Genomic DNA, 24253 nt, shown 5'->3' on the forward strand with positions numbered 1-24253 from the left:
TTAACACCATAACTTGAATCTACAAGGTTCACGTCATTTGGAATTCCTCGGGCAGATACGGTCCTTTGGTGTTATAGCACCGACAGAGATTCTTTTAGAGTCACTTCTAATTATGTTGTGTTTTGAGTATAGTGGACCTGTTAGTATCCTCGCACCACTACCCAACGTATGAAAGAGAATGACCGGCAAACGTTGCCAGCTCTAGCGAATGTTACACAATAAATGCTGGTTGATTTAAGTGTTCGGGATCCTTATCTTACGTACGTCGTATAAGCGTTTAGGGAACTATTTTTAAAGTCATAACTGATGGTTGCTATATATCTGTTCAGAAGACTAAAGGGAAGATTCGGGCCAGTCTCCCTATATGATGACAATGAGGTATCCTTCGCATAGCTCGATACGTTTCTCAAGTTTCTTGATTCGCTGAGGTCGAACTCGTCGCAATTCGATCTCCGGATTACAGTCCGACATTCAGTGATTTCTATTCACCGGTTGGCTAGTCTTAAGTGAAGATTGGTCGTCTGGATTATCTTTCAGGTTCCTTTCATAAACCTGACTACCCTAGAGAACACGCGTTTCGTCGGTGGGTCTTGTACGGTCTGTGATATTGTAATGCTTGGTTGCAGCATGACGGCGATGGCATTTGATAGGCTTCGGTGAGTAACTGCCCCCACGTCTGTCACGGATGAACATCACAGGTCACGCTCCTCACAAGGATTCCGGAATCTCCCCTCGTAGTTACTAGTGGTCACATGACGACTGTAAACAAGGGGTCAAATAGATAACTGAATTTTACTGGAATCATCGATCGATTCAATTTAGGCAACCACTGCAAACCTGAAAGCACAATGTGGTTAGTCCTTCTAGATAGGTTCACAATTTCCATGAAACTCAACAACCTTCAAACCTAGTACTGAAAATCATCAAGTGCCCACTTGTGACTAGCTACGCAGTGTAGTCAGATGACAGGTTTTAAGACTGCGGCCTTAACGCCTATCACACAACATATGTTCAGTGGCATTCGGCACTTCAGTATTTAAAAAACGGCTTCTTTTCCTCAGGCGTCTATTTATTACAGAAAGCCAATAAGTTCGACAGTTGCTCATACACCGAAATAGGACAAGTCGTATTGCGGAATGAAGATGATGAGAATATACAGTTTGGTGATAATTGGTTGATCCTCAGTATGGTAGAATCACATGGTGAGGTATCATTACTTGTGTCACTTGGATTCCTCGAAACTTTGCAGTTACTGACAACAACTCGTGATGGAAGTCGTTGTTTTCTTCTCGAAATTCATCTACTTTCACGTTATCAACTACTTAAGGACGATTTAAGGAGGTTATCTTCGTTAGAACCTGCGCAGTCATACTGTTTGCACCATGAATATGGGGTAGATTTGAAGTAAACTAGGAGATTTGATCAAGTGAACAGGAGCCGCAGGGATAGCAGTTGCTTTGTCATTCGTGAAAATGATGAATCCTCAGCCTTCCATAAAGCTTCGGAAGCGTTGTACAGAACAATGCATTATTAAAAGTTTCCTGTTGCAATTGCTATATTTTAGTTTGCTACCGAGTTACCAACCTGGTGAGGACTCTCAGGATCATAAAAAGTTGTCTATTCACTGCCTCAAACTGCACGAATTTTGGATGGGTAGTAACAATACGTCACAGTATAATATGGATTTAATTGATCCCGTGATTTTAAACCGCACGTTTCTCATTTTCAGGTTGCCCTTTATTTATGGTAGAAAAATAATCGTTTCTAGCTGAAGATATCTTTTTCAACGACGTTTTGATGAGTTCATGATACTTGTCAAGCATTGGTTAGTAGTAGGTGCTAACTGAATAACTGTCTTGAACTAGACGTTCAGTACGTTCATGAAATGTCATTTACCAGGTGTACTGGTGATTATGAAAAAGGTTAATACGAATGATCGGCTTCTGAACTTGCAGTTGTTGAAAATCGGGGTTTTATTCATAGTTGTTTAATGATGTACTAGTGATCCTTAGAAAAGTATCGTCAGCATGAAAAGTTGATTAAAACTGACAACATAAGCGTCAATGCATAATGTTTGAAAGACCAGTTTATCGAGGATTAACAATACTGCATTTTCATGCAAGGTGTATTAACGACTTCTCCTTCTTTACTTATAAAAAGCCCGTTTTACGACCACTCCGACATTTTAAACTTGTCAAGTTTACTGATCCTAGCTGAATCCTTCTTTGAATCCTAAAATGTTTAGGTGATATGATTGTCACACCAATCGAACAATTGTCCATAAAGTCACCTGAGCAACAGAAACATCCATGAAAGTTGAATGATTACATTAGTGGTTGGGCCTAGAAGACCAGGTATGATACATATAGAGAATATATATTCGACTCCCCGAAGTCAAAACGTTTTTAGCGAAGGCCTACGTAGAATCAGTCACTGTGACAACTCTTATGCTAATGGAATTCCTTCATATTTGGGTTTCGGAATAATAGTAAGCAACCTCAAAGCTAGGGATGACTGTGAAGAAATAATTCTCAGAGGCTTTCAAACCTTGTGGAAATCTAAGTCATGTGTTGGAGCCCGTACACAAGTTATATACATTGTACGACGCACATGACATGCTACATCCGGGATACGGGGTCCGATTAACTAAATCTCGTACAAAATGTAAGGGAGCAAGGTGTCTGCACCAGACCGCGTTTATGCAATATCATGCTGCGGGTTTCTTACAATAGTTAGCCAGCTTAGGTTATGCATACTTCGATGCTCCCAACATTTTAAAAGTATGTCGGACTTCTGATTTAATTTTATTTGGGATTGTTGTAAGAAAAATGTTTCGGACAACAGTATCGTCATGCATTGTTATCCTGTAAGGCTTTTATATACATCTCCAACCTCTGAAATAAATCGACTGAATATATCGTTCACATTTGTTTAAATTTAGAAGAGAATGTAAAGTGATGGACGTAACGCTCCATATCATTAGAATAAAACCAGACTGGCTATACTCAGTTTACCAGTCCTTCTAGAAATAAGCTTATCCTCATATAAGCAGCTTGGAATGCTTAGCAACAGTTCACTAGGCCTCTGAATGAATAAGTGTGTGGAAGCTAGGCTGGTGGCGTTACATGTGACTTAAAAAATGAATAGTTTTATCTGCATACAAAAGTAAGTAACAGCGATGAATAATTCAATGTCAATCAATTTCTTTGCTTTTCGCGGCAGCCATAGTCAGTGAAAGATTTATTATTGGATCTGCGTAACCAATTTTTCAGTAAATTTATCATCTCCGGATGGTTACACTGCTTCCTACCTGATAAGTCCCTCAACGCAAACCTGTTGAATGCCTGGAATAGCTGAACCATATCACTGTAGCACAGCCACTCCGTAAGTATCAATTTCCCAAACTTATCCAAGGTATTCGACAGGGTCGACAGCCGCATTCTAAAGTCTACACTTATATTTGGGTGCCTGTTGACTTATCTTTGTTACCATCTGTATGGGAGATCACAAACTGTCTGAATTAACACTAACGTGTCAAATTGCATTTGGAAGCGAGTAAATTACCACAAGGCCCAATCTCTGAATTGCTTTATTTCATACTATGCAGTGCTGATCTACCTGGCGCTCTAGACTCTCAAACTCTCTTTCAAGCCCATAAGTTTAGAATCTAGGGAGAATGAGCTAACTCAGATGGCATCTTGGCTCTTCAAAGAAACTTACATAAGACACATAACTAGGTGTGATAATTAAGAGTATTTGAATCATATTATAAACTAGGAATCTCAGAAATAACGTATTTTATCAAGAAGTAATAAATGAATATGAATGAATGTATTGTATTTAGGATTCAAAATCAAAACAGGCATCAATACAAAGGAATCATTGGTTCATATTAACACCACATTAAGCGGCAGAAAATCTGGTTCCCCTCAATCCATATGAATACAGTGTTAATGGTGAGCGTCAGTGATATGTTATTCACCACGTACTTTCTAGGAAACCCCAGTGTTATACTCCCCACCACTGAATGGGACCTGGGCGTCACTTTTTGCGATAATCTTGCCATCTTTTCTTCTGGGGAGTCTACAGTCATTAATATATGCTCACACTTAGTATTTCATTCAGGAACAGCTGGCAGGCCGATTTCCGAACTACTCAAAGCTACTATCAGCGTTTATCTAAAATCCCATTCGGAAAAAACACAGGGGCCATATCCCCTACCTTAAAAGAGATATTGTTGGCTTGGAACGTGTGGAAAGAAAGACAATAAGGAAGGCACTCCAACTTAAGAACTAAACCCCAATCAGCCTGCCTGTAAAACCCTGATCTTTACGGCTAGCGTAGGACTGGAGAACCACTGATACGTTTCAGTAGTAAGTCACACTTAAAATGACATTCATTCAAGTTGAAACAAGGAGGAGTACGAGCAAACTTTTGTGTGGTTCAAATCAGCAATCTATAGAACCTATTACCTGAAAGTCAAAGTGACGGCACTTTCCACTGAAAGCTTAGAAGAGAGGTTACTTTAGCGCTATGGATACCAAATAGGATTACTCCACTTCCATTATTTAATAAATAGCTTTATCCCCAACTGCTCGAAGAAATACACTGAAAACCCTAACTATTTAGATGCAAGGAATAAACAGTCTATAAGATCTACCAAGCAAATCAAAGTCTCATATCAGAGAAAAAAATACTGGTATATAAACTCTAAAATCTTGATGACATCGTTCTTCCTCTGCTGACATTTAATCGTTTTGTAAACAGCTAGCCTCGCCACCTGCTAAATGCTATTATTGCCTTTGTTTGAAACTTTCGAGCGATCTTATACTTAAAGTCTGCTTGATTTGCTTCAAGGACTATGGACCCCGACGCGAAAGTCCTCTCGGATCTTGAGACTCAGTTAGATGTAAGAGATGAGTTGAGGTCTATTTGTTCAAGAATATATTTATGGTGCTTTCTTCGACGGGTTTGCATGATTCTGATATCTCAGAATCACAACATGGGCTAAATGATAAACATATGGCATCGCTTCTAGACGCTTGCCGACAAATGGACTCATGGTTTATTAAGAAGCGCCTCGCATTATCAACATACTACCAGGAATATGCTTTAAAAGAGGTATTTAAAAGTTCATACTAATGGTGTTCTAGGAGATTGACGCCTTAAATGCTGAGTGCATAAGAAAAGAGAAGCTCGCTCAGGAATTAAAAGGAAGAATAGAAGACTACTCAAAGTCTATCCAAGTTATTATAGATCAGGTACACTCATCTTGTTTTGGCTAATTTTTTAGTTCTCAAAAGACCTACCATATTTCGCATAATGTACCTATATGTTGCCTTTTGGGTTGCTGTACGAACTTATTGAGAAGCTACTTTTTACTTTTATGATTTCAATACATATTTTCAAAGTATGGCGTTGTTTATTCAACTACCAGTAGGTATCCGTGGTACTCCTCAAGGTAACAAAGCATCATATAAACTGGTTGTGCACTAAAGTTTCGTGTTCAGAATGGACTGTTGTATCTGTCACTGATTTTTCCACTGATTTCTACGTTCTCCATTGACTGGGTTTTCGGTTCGAGCACTGTTCTTGTGTAAGAAATACTACACCTCAATTCCCTAGCCTTTGACAGATACTATGAGTATTCAAGGAATTTAAATAGAATTTTAAGACAAGTTTAGCCGTTCTATCTACATTATGTCGCCATATAGACCAAAAGATTTCACTCCTCGGGTTTAGTGTGTAAATAGTGCGCTGTCATCAGATATTACATTAACATCACAGCAGGTATGCTTCTAAATGTCATTGTGGTTTCTCTGCTGTTCGTATATACATTCGAACTGTATTGGACGTTGAGAAATTGAATATTATCCCAACGAAACAGAGGCTTTCTGCTTATATATAACAACATGTGACACGGCTGTTAGTACCTCATGGTTGCATTTCGCTTTCAAGAGTATAATATTCAATATTTATCCACTTGTGCCACCTCCGATTTTAAGGGATAATCTAACATGTTTCAATTAAGCTAATCTATTTTAGTGTTTTAGCCGTGAACGGTCACTTATTCTGGTGCTGTGATGAAGTTCAGTTAAAGTGAATACCCTATAGTCTTGTCAGTCATTTCGACATCATTAGGTTAGAAATAAAGCTTCAACATACATTGATGTTGGTAATCACAGCACTACAGTTAAGTGTTGGTTACCCGACTCATCAGGTTCCTCCTCAATTGTACTGCATCTCTGACTTTTCTAGTAAATGTGACTAATGTTGAGTACAGTAGTAGTGTCCTGTCGTACTTATCATATCATTCTTCCTACCATTACCTCATGAAAGTTATTGTGTCTAAAGTCGACCAGTTAAGTGAGTTCCTACTGGTCTTTCTGAGCTTATAATTATTGGATATATCAAACGATGGATTAAGTCCGACTAGTTTAACTATCCACGACGGATCCCAATGTGATGTTTCCTTGAAAATATAACTGTTGGATTCTGCCAAGTTAAAAACTTATCTATAGCTTTTGGTCAACCATCTTCAATCCTCCAATGTAGAACAGGATATACCGTTGAGTTAATGAGCTTAGAGGTAACGTTACGACTAACTTTCATATTATCAGTTCTGAAGTTTTAATAGTACAAGAATGATGGTATTTAAACTATAAGTTTAGTAAAGATGTAGATAACCGAAATCGTCCTGACATAAAGCCAGTGAGTTTAAATGGCATATACGACTTCAGAAAACCTGTATCATACTTCTTATTCGATATTAATATCCTTAAAATCGACAATCCAGCTACTCAAGACTATCCGTTTGGGACAACTTTCAACATATGGGCTGCTGAACAACTTGAGGAATAGAAATTTACACAGAATTAAGGTAAAAATTAATAGGAAGATAAAGCATTTCGAAATGGGTTTATTTGTAATAAAGTGATTGCAAATGTTGTTTAAGTGATTAAAGAGGTTGAGCGAATTGAGTAGTTTCACAATTATTATTTACTGTGTGAACTGGGATAATGTACGCAATCTCAGAGTGAAGTGGGTGACTTCCTCAGAAAAATTACTGAGCTTTTGGCCTAGTCAGTCATCTACAGCGTAGGGCCAGGTACATGTAAACATCGATCCAAGTTGCCATACGTCATTAGCATAACACCAAATTCATAGGAGCAGTTGCTTCATTGGTAATAATAAAGACTGCATATAAGGAGATCTAGTTCACAAAGCAGAGAAACAGCAGCAGTAGATAGAGTCCTATGGTAGTCAGCAGCTAGGATATATTCGTGTACCATTCGTCCACTCAAGGTCTTACAGGCTATTATATATATATATTGTCGATTTGAAACCAAGTTTACCCAGCTCCCTCGAATGAACTCCGTATTCCATCAACCAGGTTTGTCGACCTAACGTCCACTTTTCGCTCCCACACTTCTGTAAAGACCACAAAAAATCTATGAGTAGGACTTTTATGGCATAGACTACAAATGAGTGGCTGTATGAGAGAATGGTGAGGAGTACAGGGGACTCTCTTCACCCTCAACTATAACAGTTGGTTTAGAGATGGTCGATAGTTAGTCACAGTGGTCGTTTTCGACATAGCATCTTAGGTCAGAACTTCTGGAACTAACTTAAGTAATATTCATTTGTGTGTGGTATCTTCAGTTAATACATCAAGTGCTGACTTCCACAAAATATATTTTCACCTTAAGGTACTCAAAAATCATAATAGCTACGCAGACTGATGCTCTCTGACTGTTAATTTCCCGGTTGAGAACATTATTTATGGACAAAGCTCTGAAAATTCACGTCAAATTAACTGTATCTAGTACTTTATCTCTGGACAAATGAAACGGATCATCTTACTGGACTTGTTGGTACTGCGTTTCTGTGATTAGCAGCTGATCACTTACTGGGTGTTTATCGCATCTAAATGAATGTTTACAAAAGAAGTACGGCCTTGATCAATTATTAGCCATATCAACAAGAAATATAAAACTAGCGAGGCGGGATTTCTAATGTAATGTCTCTGTTAGAGGACAGGTAGTAAGGAGATTTAGAAGTAATCAACCTATTTGTTGGTAGTGTCTCAAGGACAGTTTTATGAGTCCTTCAAACCATAACTTTTTTCACAAATTGTACTGTCAAATTATTAACTAGAACAAAATATGGTTCAAATCACTACCATAAGCTGATCAGTTGCAGGAAACTCCTATAAGTTTTAGTTCCCTAATCAGAAGTGTCGGAGTCATTTGCACATGCTAGGTATGAACCCATCAAAAAACCCAGAATATTGGTTTCTATGTGACATTTAAAAACACGTTTCTCAGTCACTCCTTTCTTGGATGTGGTACACAAACATACTGGTGGACGGTTCGAAAAAGTTCTCTGAGTTGTCCTAATAACTCATTGGATGAAAACCAACAATAACCAATAGATTACAGATGACTGTTGGGGGATTTTCGCGCATCCAGACATGATTGTGATATTCTCAGTGTTATAATTAAAATACCATGTTAGCTCTTGGAGTGGGCAATATAGTTCCAAAGATAGTATTACCGATATTTCAGCTGAAGTACGGAGTAGATGAAATAAGTGGAACTAATAAATATTTTCACATTAGACTATGACTATTTGTTACCAACGATACTATCTAGTCATTGACAGTGGAGCTACAAATTATCGTAATAACAAAACGAACAAACAGTACAGCATCTAAAATAAGGTTGTGAGATATCTGCTTCATACTTGGACGAGTGATACCAAACTGCTGCTCAGACAAAAATGGGTGGAGTAACGCTGGCAGAATTGTGATCCCATAGACCAAACATTGGAATATAAACCACTAATTTGTGGGTCTAAATCTTATCCAGTTTCTTATCGGTTGCCGAGTAGTTCTTAAAATCCAAAGATAATATTCTGCGTGTAGTTGCTAATTTACAACAGTAGTGATTAGTAAAACAAGCAATTTATTTTATCTCATTTGTCATGCGAAAATTGCTTGGTCTAGAGGGGTCTCAGGAGATGCACCACACGAAATAAAATGGACTTATGGAGAAATGCAAGAAAAAATCAGCTGACGTTAAAAAGAAGAGTAGGAGTATGAATTGATATCATTATAACTAGAAAGATGGGTTCTGCTTGTCTCAAAGGTATGTTTGACTGTCTGTGAAAAGCAAAACAGAAAACTGAAGTGGTATTGCCACTGAACAATGCCAGGAAACGTCTCAACTCACGGACTTATGAGACTTCTAGAATCTCACTTAAGCATACATGATATACAAACAAATACTTATCTAACATAACCATTGCGATTTTTTTGTACAAAAACATAGACCAAACACCTCTCTCTTCAATCTACTTATTTCCAGAGTCACTAATTAATGCATTTGTGAATTTGAAATAATATAGCGAAATAGTACTAATCCCAATAGGTCTAGAACTTCAACATGACACGATCAAGAACTTAAATTCGAAGTACACAGTCTTATTTGAGACACATCCAACCTATTAATATGATAGCTTCGTAATAAAATTACTTGTCGGAACACAGTCTTCATCATAGCCAAGGATATGTTGCCTCGTCTGAGCATTTCCTATAAAGTATAGCTTATGTACACAAATGGTAATTTTTGCCAACAATAATCGAAAACCTCATGTAACACTTCAGTTCATTATATAATGTATAAATATCTAGACGTTACATCCCTTGTTCATAATCATAATGAATATATTAACATGTGTGACTATTAATTATTGTTTGAATTAGTTATTCTTCTTTCATGCCTATCCAAGTTATCTGTAACTTGTCCGAACAACCAGCAAAACACCTCTTCTACCGTTAATGTGTATAGAGTAGGTCAAAATATAAAATAAAAGAGTCTAGAATTATCTTACCTACTTAAAAAAATTGTTCAAGTAAAGCTTCTATGTATGTGCTTTTGTAACACAAAAAAATTTATTACAGTACCACCAAAATCAATTTTATTATTCTCTTTTGTTTCAATCATGATTATTTATCGTATAAAAACTAATTTGCATTCCACGGTTGCCATTATTGTAAAAATAAGTAAACAAGCAAGCTACTGTCCCCATCAGTGATAATTTTGGATGCTTTCACGATAAGTTTGTTGTTGTTAGAACGAATGCTTGTTTGTTATCCTTTGTTCTCCATATATATCAAGAAATATCTCAATATGTACAGTGATGTATACATAATTATCTTTGTACTTCCGCTGTTTTAAACGATCAAAGTACTTTTTTGAAATAACTTCACTGTTATTGCATTGTTTATATGTGAGTTGGCCGGTTAGGAGTTTCATAAATACAAATAAAGTAAAAATGATTCAATTTCTTTACACCAGGTGTATTATGTAAATACAAACATATTGAAATAAATGGTAAACATGTCTATATAAACATTGATAGAAAGTAAACTTGACAATAATATGTATTGAAATTCTAGTCAAAAAAAGTGCTTAGTTTGGCCACGAATGTTTGATCTTAGATATTTATTGTAGTGTAGTGGTTGTAATGCGAAGTGACGTTAAATTTCATATAATAGGTTTAGAGATTACTAATATTTATCAAATCGGTGTGTGTGTTCTTGATGATTCTTACATTCTGTGTTGTGAGATATTTAATTAAGCTTAAAGGCCTAAAATAAAAATATCAAGCTGAGGATAAATATACCGCATAACAGTTTTATCATTATTAATTTATGGGTATAAAATATAGGCTTTAAAAGCGAAAGATATTTGTAAGTTACATGTATATGATCATGGATAGTCTCAAAGCCAGTGTATAGTGAAACTACTGCGTGTATGGTGTTGAGGTTAGGGGTAGTGTGATGGGTAGAGATTGTAAACTTACCGATGAGCCTGTACATGTTACGCGTCCTCAATTCACCTAACAGGCCGTTCTAGTTAGGATAAAAGTAAGTTATGAAAAAGCTAAAAGAGATCAGTACAAGAAATAACATCAGTCGGTAGAGTTAGTGATTACTGGAATAAGCCGAAGTAGTAAGACTATATTTCCATATTGAGGTTCTCCCGAGTATTGTTATATATCTGATGTCACGTGATATGACTCGAAATTGATATTAGTGGTACGTTTGTATTCATCTATTCACCCTCTTGTTACTAAATTTAAAGATTTATTCTTCATACTTGTCCTTTACTTAGTAGACACTCCACATTTGGTTTTCCTCATAAGACTGTTACTTATTAAACTGATGTGTTTCCAATTTCTTTATTATTTTTATACTGATGGTAAATGTGCGGACTTTTGCTAAAATAAACTAATGGTAGAACTTTCATTGTTTATGGTTAATTAATTCTTACCCATAAGATTGCATAACTACTTCGATTGTTTTCACCGTTTCCTAGGATCTCATGGAACTGAGCAAAAGGCAATAGCAAGTGACGTTTAGATCAGTTTGTTGGATGTGAAGTACTATGTTTTTTGATTCCAATGACAAGATATTACTCGTTATAGACAATAATTTTATATACTGACGATTCTGGTTCTTCCTCGATTATTTTCTGTCTTGTGGAATGGTTATATTTAAACAAGTTATTGTGACCTGTTTAGTAGTGATAACAGATTACCAATAATAATTTATCGCTTATTTGGTTAGGGTATTCAGCAAAACTGAATTCGGAATATATGAAGATTTTCAATAGATAATTTTCTTAGAAAATTAATCTTGAATTGTTTTAAAAATCATATATCTAAGTTAGACCAACATTGAAAACCTGGAATCACTGGACGACCGTTTCGTCCTGGTACGAGACTCCTCATAAGTGCAGCTCCACGGCCCCACACGCGCGACTCGAACCCAGGACCTTCAGTCTCGCGCGCGAACAACTAACCTCCAGACCAATGACTCTGGATCTGATGGTGTTAATGTCTATTTCTAGTGAGAAGCCGTGGCCAATGGAGTCAAGTACGTGTCGAATGTGAGACATTTATCCACTTCAGACAATGGAGGAAGGGCTGAGCAAGATTGTGGATCGATTGAAATTAGATATTAACGTCTTTAGAGGTTAAGAGTTCGCTCGTTAGACTGAAGGTCTTGGGTCCGAGTCACTCGTGCTTGATCGTGGATGCGCATTGCTGAGGAGTCCTATGAGACTCTAATCGGAACTAACTTGTTTTCTGAGATTTTATGAACTCCTAAGGATTTAAATGTTATTGAACAGGAAATTTCCATCAGTTATTATTGAATGCAAACGCTGAACAGGCGAACATATTATTATTTTGTAAGAACTAGTTTGAAATAAGAATTGTCCAGGATAACTGTTTGGTTAAGAAGGAAGAATGCATTTGTAAAATGTCAGTTAATGAATTTGTTAGGTTATTTCTAAAATTATCTACAGATGATTAATATAGTAGAAACAGTAAGGATAAAAGTAACTGAATAGAGTGGATCGCATTTGACCGCAACATGCAGTTTGCATTCATGACATGAACAAACAAGAGTCGGTGAATGTCTGATTTTGAAATATACCCATGAAACAATTTTGAAAAGAATCGGAAAACATGTGATGTAGATATAATGTCTATGATAGTTCTAAAAAATCGTGAAAATTGATTGAAATTAGATTTTAATAGTTTGAAGAATAGGTGACTGGTAACCAATTTACAAGTTTATCAAATATTCAAGAGCATCTATGTGTCTTTGAATGCCGATTGGCAGTACTATATTTTAGGATCTATTCTATTTATGGATACTGAACACTATTCAGTTTAGTTTATCGGAAATCTTATCATTGATCATTGTAAATTAGGCATATAACAATCAGTATGTCTAGACATGGCTTTAAATTTATTTTTAGCGTCGTTGACTTTTTCTGGCATCAAGTAATACTAGCGATTTTGTTAAGTTATAATATATCCCTGAAACAAAGTTTTCTAGTGGTTTAGATGCTAAATGATTAAGTAACAGTTGAACATTTCTATATTGTTAAGAGTCATCCTCAGAAATTTCATTGGAAGAGTTCCTCATGTCAAATATTCTCATGATTAACCTATACATTAATTTTTTAAATTTTCAGTTCATCGTACAAGTTTTTTTAATCATTTAATCACAAAGATTTGATGAAACCTATCCATATTTATCAGATACTTTAACCCACCTCCACAATCTCATATGAGAAAACATTTTCAACCAATAATAAAAAAATACTTTTTGTTTCTTTCAAAAAAAGACAGCTGATAGTTAATTGGTGGATTAACAAATTTAAGTCCTCTGAAATGAGTTGTTGAGAAATTCGTTTTCCTACTACTCATTCAGAAATAACAAAGTTATTTACATTTATTGTTAATTACTTTACAAATGATTTGGTCAAACAAAATAACTATTATTGGTTACGTTTTACTATTTACTATTATACTATTCACTGAATGTCTGCCTCAGTCTAAAGGAAATCAAATCATTCCTGGTTACTCTGCGTAAGTTACTATTAATGACAATGACTTTTATTCATTAGTTTCTAAAAAAACTTTCACCGAGAATGTAGTTTTCGTTGCCAATTGATGTCAAATAGATAACCTATTAATACCGGAAAGCTGTGGACATTAGGTTGATCATTGAATGAAACAATTTCTCAATATTTCGCGACTTAGTGATTCTCTAGTTGACATTACTCCTTGATAAAAATTATCATCGGAACATGCAATATGTTTCTAATTCTTTTACCTAAGACTTATTCTAGTAGTTTAAAGATAAAGTTTGCACTTATTATCGGATTGGTGTTTTATTCTTTACAATGATGTTGAACTTAACATATTCGCGAAGGATAACACCATAGCAAAAAATGTAAATCTATTGTTGTAGACTTTATTTAAATTGTGCTTACATCATGCTTATTTAAGAAAGAAGGGTGCTCTTCTTTTATGAACCAATGAATTGTTAAAATGACATTTATGCAATATATGACCAATCTTTTACTGTTTAATAATTTAAATATTCTCACTCTAATTTAAAAAAAATATCTAGTCTAAACATTAGGTATAACCACCAATTTTCTATTAGGCTGTCTTACTTAATTAGGACTGTTACTCCTCGTGGAAGAGAATAGACCGCCCACCAACACTCTCCATTCAACCCTGTCCTTGGAAATCCTTTCCAATTGATATTTGTCCTTTTCATGTCTCTTTCCAATTCCTGATGTAGTGTGTTCTTTGGCCTTCCTCTCTCTTGTTTCCCTTCAGTATTCCAAGTTAGGGCTCGCCTCATGATGCAGTTTGGTGATTCCAGATAAGGCTGTATAATTCCAATTAAATCAATTTATATTCAAAATGTTTAAATTTTTACTGTTAGCAGAATCAAAGTATAAGTAACATGAATGAAAAGAAAGTAATGATGATAAAAGTGACTTGAAAAGACATGCATGTGTTTATCCAGTCGTCGTTAGAAATCATGTCGTATCGGTTACAGTAAGATAAGTGTTGGGATTATATCCAGGTAAATTTCTAAAATTCCTTCTTAATAATGAATGATACCATCTCATCAAACTGTATCATCTTCAAAGTCAGACTAAATTCAGTATTTATTATCCTTAATAATAGTGAGAATTAGAGTACATGGGTACATTCAATAAAAAAATGTTAATTTTTTTTCCATTTTACCTAGAAAAAAGTATGGTCTAGCATGATTATTAACTTTCTTTGAATAAATATTTTTTGTAAAACTTTACTACAAATTACTACTATATATACATATATAGTAGATGAATCTATTTCTTATTTTCTCATACAATCTTCTGTTTCACGAGTTTATACCCTCTTCTCGAATCACAGTATTTATGCCTACTTTTCTCTACAACCACAGATACTATCAGTTCATCACTTCTCTGGAATTTTTCTCAGTAATTCTTCCTCGCTGCATTGATATTGTCATGACAACTTGATTCAATGCATATATGTACCAGGCTCTATGTCGTTAATAACTAGCTGACTGACTGTTGGGTATATAATTTTCTTTCATGGATTTAATGTGGATGAAATTCTATGATAAATAAATTTTATTATTCATTGATAATACTCTGTTATTTTTCTAATGAGTCCCAAAGTTGAAAGAGATTTCTGTTCGGTGTCTCTTGATTTTCAATAATTCTCAAAGGTAGTATCGAATAATAATAAAATTTCTCTTTAAATATCATCTTGATTTAAATATGATGTCCACTAAGACAATTGAGCATTTTTTTTCACTAGTTTGTTAATTGGTAAAAGTATTTTGGACGGAAGTCTTGAATACACTGACATAGTTCATTGTGACTTATCCTCATAAAATTCCAAATTATTTTATTTTAGCGGAAAGCTGAGTAAAAACATAGCAGTTGAATCAGAGTTGTTAAAATCAGCTTTTCTTATGAAACTATAGCTGTGTTAATTAGATATTTGTTTAAAATGTTAAATATGCAACCAAATCAAGTATAAAACAGGTTTTACCTGTAGTAGTTGGTGGTCGTCGAGTGCTATTGCCAACTGACTAAAGTTGGATATAAGAACCATTAATGGTCTAGGTATTAAAAAATCTTTTATAAACTTTCAGGTTTTTGGTTTAATCTGTTTAGCAGTTATCTATCCACACTTCTGAGAAATTTTATACTTAAATGAAACATCTATCGAATGCTCTTCGACTTTTAGTAACTTTCTAGCTAAAGTCAGTTGTTGGCATAGATAATAAAGATTTAATAAACAAGATTAAATTCACTTTATCTGAATTTCGAGAAGTAAACTGATATGTAAGTTTTCTATACGGAGCTTTATTACTGAATTGAAAAAACTTATACTTTATTATGGGATTTCTATGAATTACAAGCAGTAACATATATTCCATCTACTTTGTGACCTGTCAACTATGTGTTTGACAAAGATATACACAATTTAGAAAAAAAAGCTATTATAGATCAGTAATCGACTGTGCGATTCTTTAGATTTTGAGGTGATAAATCAAAAATCTTGTGTCTGTATTAAGATTGGTATTCATTGTGATACAAATGTATCGTGGTAACACGTTTATTTAATTCTCATTCTAGTCACCAAAATGTAATGTTGTTACACATTTTAAATACTCAGTCAATTTCTATGCGAATTATGGAATAAATAAAAACAAAAGACTGTGAGGTGAATTAAATTAGTAACGGATCAATCGGGAAATGCTGATTATTTATATATTTTAAAAAGATCCTATGTGATGTGGATAGATGTGTAAGAAAACATAGAAAGAATATTAATTTTATTCAGTAGTATGTATAATAAATCACTAATAATTAATAAATAAAGTGTTTAACAATATAAAAATAGGCAATTGAACACCTATTCCATTAAATAAGACAACAGTATATATCTAACGACTAATAGTTGAGAAGAATTTAGCTAGAATTAAGTGGTGTTTATCATGTTTTTTCTCTTTGAATGACAAATTCTAGTGTTTATTTGAGGCCACATAAATTTGACGTCAGAAAAATCATCTAAACATGAATGAAGTACTGTTCATCGACTTCATCATCATTAAAATGAACAACATAAAAACTTAGCTTCACCAGTTTCACTGATAACTGAAGTTAGTATTGCTTATTCATTAGATCGGTTAATCATTTGTTGTGACATTGAACTCCAAATATATATATGAAATTTTAGAATTAGAAGGGAAAAAATCTTTGAAACATACGTACATATATATGTGATCACGATACTGAGTATGTTTAGAATGAGAGGGAATGTATTATATTACATGATTATGACCTTAAGAACAGAATATTTTCAGATTTTTTTCTTGACATAATTAGAATGGAACTTTACCAAAAAGTTTCATTTTACATTAAACTAATTGTTTTTGAACTTTGTTACTATTTCGATTTTCTTATTTGAACGTTGGTTTTAACAACTAGTCAATCTGTTAAGTTCTGAACAACATACAAAGTAAGCTACGTTTCTTTTTGAAATCTTATTAACAAATATTAATTTTATCATGACATCAGATGAAATGTTTGTTTTATAAACTAATTCCAAGGACATTGACTTTTCCAAGTTAATCTATGATTTTACAATGATAATTTCATATACAATGTCGTTGATAATGAATGAGACTCTTTCTTTTAAATTTAGTATGAGTAGCCAATTTAATAGTTAACCATAAATCAGATGTTTAGAAGTTGCAGTAGTTCAATATTTAGTCAACTATTATATTCATTTGAAAAATATATATCCATCTGTTAAGAATGTCACTATTACTTATCTGAATAGCTTATTAAGTCAGTATTCGATTATTATTACTGATATTGTTGGTCAATATAATAGTTTACCGTTAATTCAAAGAACATATTCTTAGCCAATCAAAGATATGTATGTGTTGGCATTTTGTTAAAAACTATGCTCATCTGTCATTATTACTAACAACTAAAGAAATATTCAATGTCTAAAGTTGAAAGCATGAGTCAATTAAAGCTAGACCATCAAGGAAAACCTGGAAGTACTGGACGGCCGTTTCGTCCTATTGTGAGACTCCTCAGCAGCGCGTACCCACGATCTCGCCCCGCGGGATTCGAACCCACACTTGGACGAAACGGCCATCCAGTGCCTCCAGGTTTTCCATAGTGGTCTAGCTTCCATTGACTCATGCTTTCAACTATGAAAATACTCAAATCTTCACAAAACCCCTTCTGATTATTAATGTCTAAAGTGTTAATAAAAAATTGTGTTTAACTGTTGCCTTTTTGTTGACTTGTGAAATATATCCAGTTTATATTCAATCATTTATGTATCAAATAATGTTGTTGATTAATAAATCTTATATATAACTATCTATCTATCTCATCTGTCTATTTTTGTTTTAATCATTTTGATATTTAAGTTCAACTTTCTATGAATAAAATATACTATTAGTAACCATAACTTTTCTTTATCATGGATAAAGATCAATAAAAAAAAACAATGGTGAATTAAATTCTGTTCAATAATTTAGTCCCGTTTTTTTAAAGTTTGTTCAAGTGACGTATTCATCTTTTACAAAATTCTATTTTTATTGTATTAATCATTTACTATCTCGTCAAATTAATAAGTCATTATATAATTACTTGAAAATTGACCTAATTGTGTCAGTTTTCATGAATATATAAACAATAAGAAGAAATTTAAGTGATTGTTCCAAAACTTTACTTTATTGACATACTCACTAATTAGTTGGAAGAGAATAAACCAGATTCTAGTGGAATAAGAAATCAGGAAGAAGCGCTGGAAGTGAATAGGACACACGTTGAGGAAAGCATCTAACTGCGTCACAAGGCAAGCTCTCACTTCGAATCCTCAAGGTCATAGGAGAAGAGGAAGACCAAAGAACACATTACCCCAAGAAATGGAGACAGAAATGAGAAGAATGAACAACAATTGAATAGAACTAGAAAGGAAGGCTTAAGACAGAGTTTGTTGGATCAATTGGGGGTAACAGGCGTAAGTAAGAAAGTAAATCACTACTTAATGGATCAGAAAGATAAGTATTAAGAAAACGAATTATGTATTTTAATTCACATGTTTACTGATTAAGGTTTTCTGTTGACTTATGATTTTTATGGTGATCAGATTTTGAACGTGAGAATCGTATTGTTGATGAGTCGTTTATCCTAAGATTTTAGTCTTTGAAATTTCAGTCATTCTCTAGCATAACCAGGCTATTTTTTATGATCGGCTTATATCAATTTTACACTCAATTATGATATCCCCTAAAACTTATGTAAATTGTAAAAATCGAAACAATAAGTTATGAATGATTGTTGTTTGAGGGAATAATGTTTCGATTATGAGGACTGATAATAATAGGAAATACATATTTCCGGTAGGTTCAGAAGTCCAGGTTTTAACCTTTTGATGACTATGACCATTATGAATCCAAGTATAGAATAAGTTTCCTGAAATTCTTATAGGAGTATTCACATTATTGTTTGTGGTAGTAAACAGATCCCAAAAAAATTGCTAGATATAATATTTGAATATTTGAATTTTACAATCTTCAATACAAAGCATCGTTTCTTAATTAGCCTAAAAATTCTAGATTAACTTAAATTATGGACATCGTGTATTTTTTCCAAATGAAATGGGCTACCATGATAAGTTCATCAACTTACGGTCATACAAATTGATCGCGTGTGAGATAAAATGCTTGGCAATTATCAAATGCTTAGGTTAATAGTTCTAAAGTAATTATACTTTTCTTGAATTTGCCTATATTATGTGTTAGTATCACGTAGGACTTTTGAAGGATGGGATGTTTTTTATATGTGTTACAATACTCCTAGTAAAAATAGTCATTTTAGAAAACTAATAATCATGGGTTTTATTGTAAGCTATATATTTGAAACTATAAGATTGAGAATAATATTTATTTGATTATGCTTTTAATCATAGGATGACATCGGCTAAAAAACGCAGTGAATATCAGGATGAATTAGATAGTTATTTTGTTACTAAAAAGGGTTTTTGTGGAGATTTAATATTTTCATAGTTGAAATCATGAGTCAATTGAAGCTAGACCACCATGGAAAACCTGGAAGCACTGGACGGCCGTTTTGTCCTATTGTGGGACTCCTCAGAAGTGCGCATTTACGACCTCGCCTCGCGGGATTCGAACCCAGGACCCACCAGTCTTGCGCCAGTTATTTTGTCTTTATCAGTGAAGTACCACAATCTCACAAGGGATAAAACTAAGACCTTCTAAATCTGAAATTTTAAGCACTATGACTATATTCATATTTAAATCTTTGATTTTAAACATAATTTCCTCAAATATACATTTCGAAGATATTCATTGATTTGATTTTAAATAAATAATTCTAATTGTAGAAGTTTTCAAGGGTATTAAAGTAAAAGCTATGCACATAACAAATTACAACTTCTTCTAGAAAAATCCTAATGGAAAGTCTTAAGTGTTTCTCTTTTTTTTCTTTTCTCTTTTAATTTCTGAAACATCTTTCCTTACTTCACAATCTTAAACTGTTCATAATTACTTATTAAAGATTATTATTTTGTTTTTCTAAAATGAAACAATTTTTATGATCACATTATAATTTACTTTATTGTATGTATAAACTGTTTTTAAGTAAAATATCCTTTTAATCTTTATTAATAGTTCAAATGTATTGCATTAAAATCACTTTGTTCAACACATTTAAAAGTCTCATATCGATAATTACATATTATTCTTAGTGTTTTCTTCATTGTTACTATGATAAATCTTTTAGATGGCTAAAAGACTGGTCACTGTCACAAGAAACTTGTTATAATCCTATGTAAAGTTAATTGAATCATTAATAATTTGAATTATTTCAAATAATCCTTTCTCGAACAGTCTTGTAATATAGATATTTCTTAGTCAAAACATTTTTAAATAGTTCAATTTAAACTTATTCTACTAAGTCCCCAAATGCCCTGGTACGGTCGAGAGTGGGGAGAGTCACCTCTCCCTCTCGAAATGCTCTTACATAGCCACGCGTATATAGCATCTGACAGGGAAGTCCTACTCACTGCCTTCTCGTGGCGGGGGTGTTGTTTACGAAAGTGATAGGACGAAAAGCGAATGTCCGGCGCTTCAACCAGGTTAGTGGACACGGAAAGTTCACCTAGGGGAGTTGGAAAACCCTGATTCACGATGCTCCACTGCCTCGTGGATCAGACTTTTAGGTCAAAGGCTCCGGGTGTGGTGCCCTGAGAAAACCATCTGCTTCAATTTGGGCACCTGGGAAGTATCACAGCCCTCAAACAAATCAAATGAGATTTGTGTGGCGCATATATATATTTGGTGCCCCTTGGTAACAATATTTATGTGTTTAAATAAATAAATAAGTCTACCGTCAATTTCGGATTTGGATTGAGTTAAGAGACTTCAACGGGGCAGTTAATTCGAATAAATAAAAATGATTGTAAGTTTTTAGTTTAAATGGTAGTTATAAACAATGTTAGTTGAAAGGGATCGAAATCAAACCTGAATTGAAGCTGAATCTCGTAGATTAGTTGGTATATATGCAACTCAGTAACTAAGGATTACTATTTTCAGTAATATCCTTCTAGTTTCTGTTAGCGGGACATAGATTGGAGTAAAGCATGTTTCATGCATGATGGTGTTGCTGCGCGCTGATTGGCTAATTCTAAACCGATCAGCCCGGGCAAATTATTGGAGAAAAATCTAGAAGCTTCTTATGTATATACTATAAATATATGAACGTTATTCAAATCAGTGATTCCTGTTCAAAGTGTTCTGATTTTGGGGTCTTGTCGAGTGTCATCGTATAAGAATACTAAGCAATAGGAATAGCTGGGTCGTTTTATAGCAGAACACAATTATAACAGTTTCATTTAATATATCTGTATACAAGGGTAAATCCGACAACCTGAAGCTATCCTTGGTATTTTAAAGTCGAATTCACGATTCAATTTAAGCTTTAGTCAATCGAAGCTAGACCATCATGGAAAACCTGGAACCACTGGACGGCCGTTTCGTCCTATTGTGGGACTCCTCAGCAGTGCGCATCCACGTTCCCGCCTCACGGGGTTCGAACCCAGGACCTATCGGTCTTGCGCCTGAGCGCTTAACCACTAAGCCGGCATTCGATGGTGTTTATGTCTAACTTCAACCAATCCACGAAATCGAGCAACCATTCACCAATGTCTTTAGTGAGTTGATATCTCTCAACATACCTGGTTGAACTATATTGGTGACTGCTTCTCACTAGAACTCTAGTGCTTTCCGATTTTCCATGGTGGTCTAGCTTCAATTGATTCATGATCTAAACTATATAAAATTACTAAAATCTCCACAAAACCCCCTTCTGAAAATGATTTATTGTCAGTGTTTAATGATAGTTTCATCTACTCTAATAAGAGTGATATGGTAAGTGTTTTTATATATTAACTTGATTGATATGAGAAACATAAGAATTCGGAACACAATGAAAATTATACCTGTATATTTAAATGCCAGGGATATTTTAAATAAATATTCACGAAAGAAGTAATTAGAATCACCGCATTCTGTATAAATTTTAATGTAACAACATTGCAAATAGTAAATGATTAAGACAACGTAATCAACCGACATAACTATATATTTTGTTTCATTAAAAAAAACAAAAAACTACGCTAAATATTTGAAAAATTGTTGTTTTAATTCATTAATTTGATTGGCTCCATTTATAATTTGAAGTTTATTAACTTTTTTCATTTTGTTTCATTATTCTTTTATTAGATATGAATATTTAAATGAACCAAAGAAACGTATGTTGAATGGACTTAGATTTCAAGAATTACTTCGTTTACAAAAATTAAAAGATAGTGCCAAATGGCTTGAAGATCTGTAAGTCCATATGACAATGTCATTTTAATATATGATTGTGCTCGTTTATCATTTGTTAAAAAAATATTACCAGAAGGGGTTTTTGTAGAGATTTCAGTAATTTTATGGTTGAAATCATGAGTCAATTGAAGCTAGACTACCATGGATGCTCAATGCTGAGGAGTCTCACAATAGGACGAAACAACTGTCCAGTGCTTCCAGGACTTCCATGGTGGTCTAAAAGGAAAATGATTTTTTATAAAGATAATTAATTTTATCCAAAATAAAAACTCCAATTTCAAAGGGTTTCTGACTGTTTAAAAGCGGTCTCTCTATAAGTACACATAAGTTGATGATGTTCCATAAAGTACAGATTCATAAATTTACGGTGTTTTCAAGAAATATATTCATCCTAATATAAGACGATTAATAACCCCTTGTATCGTTATGTCATCACATAGCTATCGTTAGTTTATTTGTAACAATTAATGAGTTAATCTTTTTATTATTGGTAAATAGTAACAAAATAAATATGACTGTAAATTCACTTGATATTGTTTACTTGAATCTTTCCATTGATATTTAGGACTGCAACTGATCAGTCTCTTCTTGTCATGTGTTAGCTATAAGTACAATTCAATAAATTCAATATCTATGTACTTTTACGTATGTTTAGGTATCATACAAAAATAGAAATGTTGCGCTACTCAAAAGTGAATTTATTTCGACAGATGATTTTAAAAAATAAACATTATTTTTGATTCTCAACAGAAGTTTTCAATACACGAAAGCCTAGTCACTATAGTCTCTATTTTGTGACTACTATTCATGTATGTAATTATTGTTACTATCACTATGGTCACAGTAATAAAATTTTTGTTTTATTGCCATTTAAGAAAAACCTATTTATTTATACTACTGCTTCAAGAACAAAAGTTTTAATGTAAACAGGTGTATTATATTTCTTCATTTTATACATTAGGTGTTAACGAGTTAGTTATATGATTTGAAAACATTATTGTATGTTTTTTAAGTTTTCCAGTGTTTATTTTATTTCCTTACTTATTTCTTTCCTTTAATTTACTTTTATTTTAGTGGGAAACGTTCTTTTATTTATGGAGTGGATTCATTAGCTGATGATGAATATGATTGAATTGAACCTTAATATTGACGCCACCGACCAAAATTACTAAAAAAACAAACTTTTGCCAAAGAGTTAATAAATGTAGTACAAATTGCTAAAATATTTGTAAATGATTTTATTTATAATAAATTTGATAAAGAATAATCGTTTAGTGTAAAAGTGAATGAGGCTCAAATTTGTTCTATGGTTTTATGTTTTATGAGGCAGCTAGTCTGGTAGCGGCGATCCTCCAGTTGATTTTGATTAAGTTATTATAAGTAAGAACGTGTAAAGGAAATTAACAATAGAAATGAAACTTCTAGAATCTCTTCATATTGGTGAAGACATGGTTTTTCAACCGCTATCCGATATCAGCTTGAGGTTTCCATCTCATAATGATTTTTATAGACATACTGATGGTGTATCGATTAAGTTTGGTATTGATCTCTTTTTCGTCAATTATTTTATCAGAAAATAGGTTTATGTTGTGCTCCATTCATTAGTCGACATTTTAAAGTTATAAAAGAGGTATCAGAACAATATTTCATCATTTGATATGAAAGTAGCAAACCTTATGACACCATTTATGAGTTCAGAAACTGTCCCTAATAAACTAACCTCATACAGGAATCGAAATGAAATTCGGAATTTGAATTCCTAAAGCATAATATCTACAAAGTTAACCCGAAATGAAAAGTCTACGAGTTTTCGAATTTGGGTCCCACTAAATATGAAGAAGGCCACTATTCTCTTTTCGTCCTCGAGGACTGAGCGAATATTCATTCCGACGAAAGTTGATGACG

General features: G+C 33.7%; 1 protein-coding gene and 1 non-coding gene across 2 annotated transcripts; one reads left to right on the plus strand and one right to left on the minus strand.

The window, feature by feature from the left end:
- Positions 1 to 4861: 4861 nt before the first annotated feature.
- On the plus strand, positions 4862 to 23480 carry Smp_150800 (putative mediator of RNA polymerase II transcription subunit 28 (Mediator complex subunit 28) (Tumor angiogenesis marker EG-1) (Endothelial-derived protein 1) (Merlin and Grb2-interacting cytoskeletal protein) (Magicin); the record flags this gene model as incomplete). The annotated part of the gene is made up of 6 exons (XM_018796926.1): positions 4862 to 4909; positions 4942 to 5121; positions 5154 to 5261; positions 13418 to 13452; positions 22241 to 22348; positions 23423 to 23480. 6 exons carry the CDS (start codon positions 4862 to 4864, stop codon positions 23478 to 23480), a joined length of 537 nt encoding a protein of 178 aa, XP_018652019.1.
- Positions 21536 to 21600, minus strand: Smp_tRNA_01019_Pseudo_CAA.1.1. The gene has a single exon. It is a non-coding gene (tRNA).
- Positions 23481 to 24253: the final 773 nt, after the last annotated feature.

The sequence above is a fragment of the Schistosoma mansoni genome, chromosome 4, assembly GCF_000237925.1.
Source record: "Schistosoma mansoni strain Puerto Rico chromosome 4, complete genome".
NCBI lineage: Eukaryota > Metazoa > Platyhelminthes > Trematoda > Strigeidida > Schistosomatidae > Schistosoma > Schistosoma mansoni.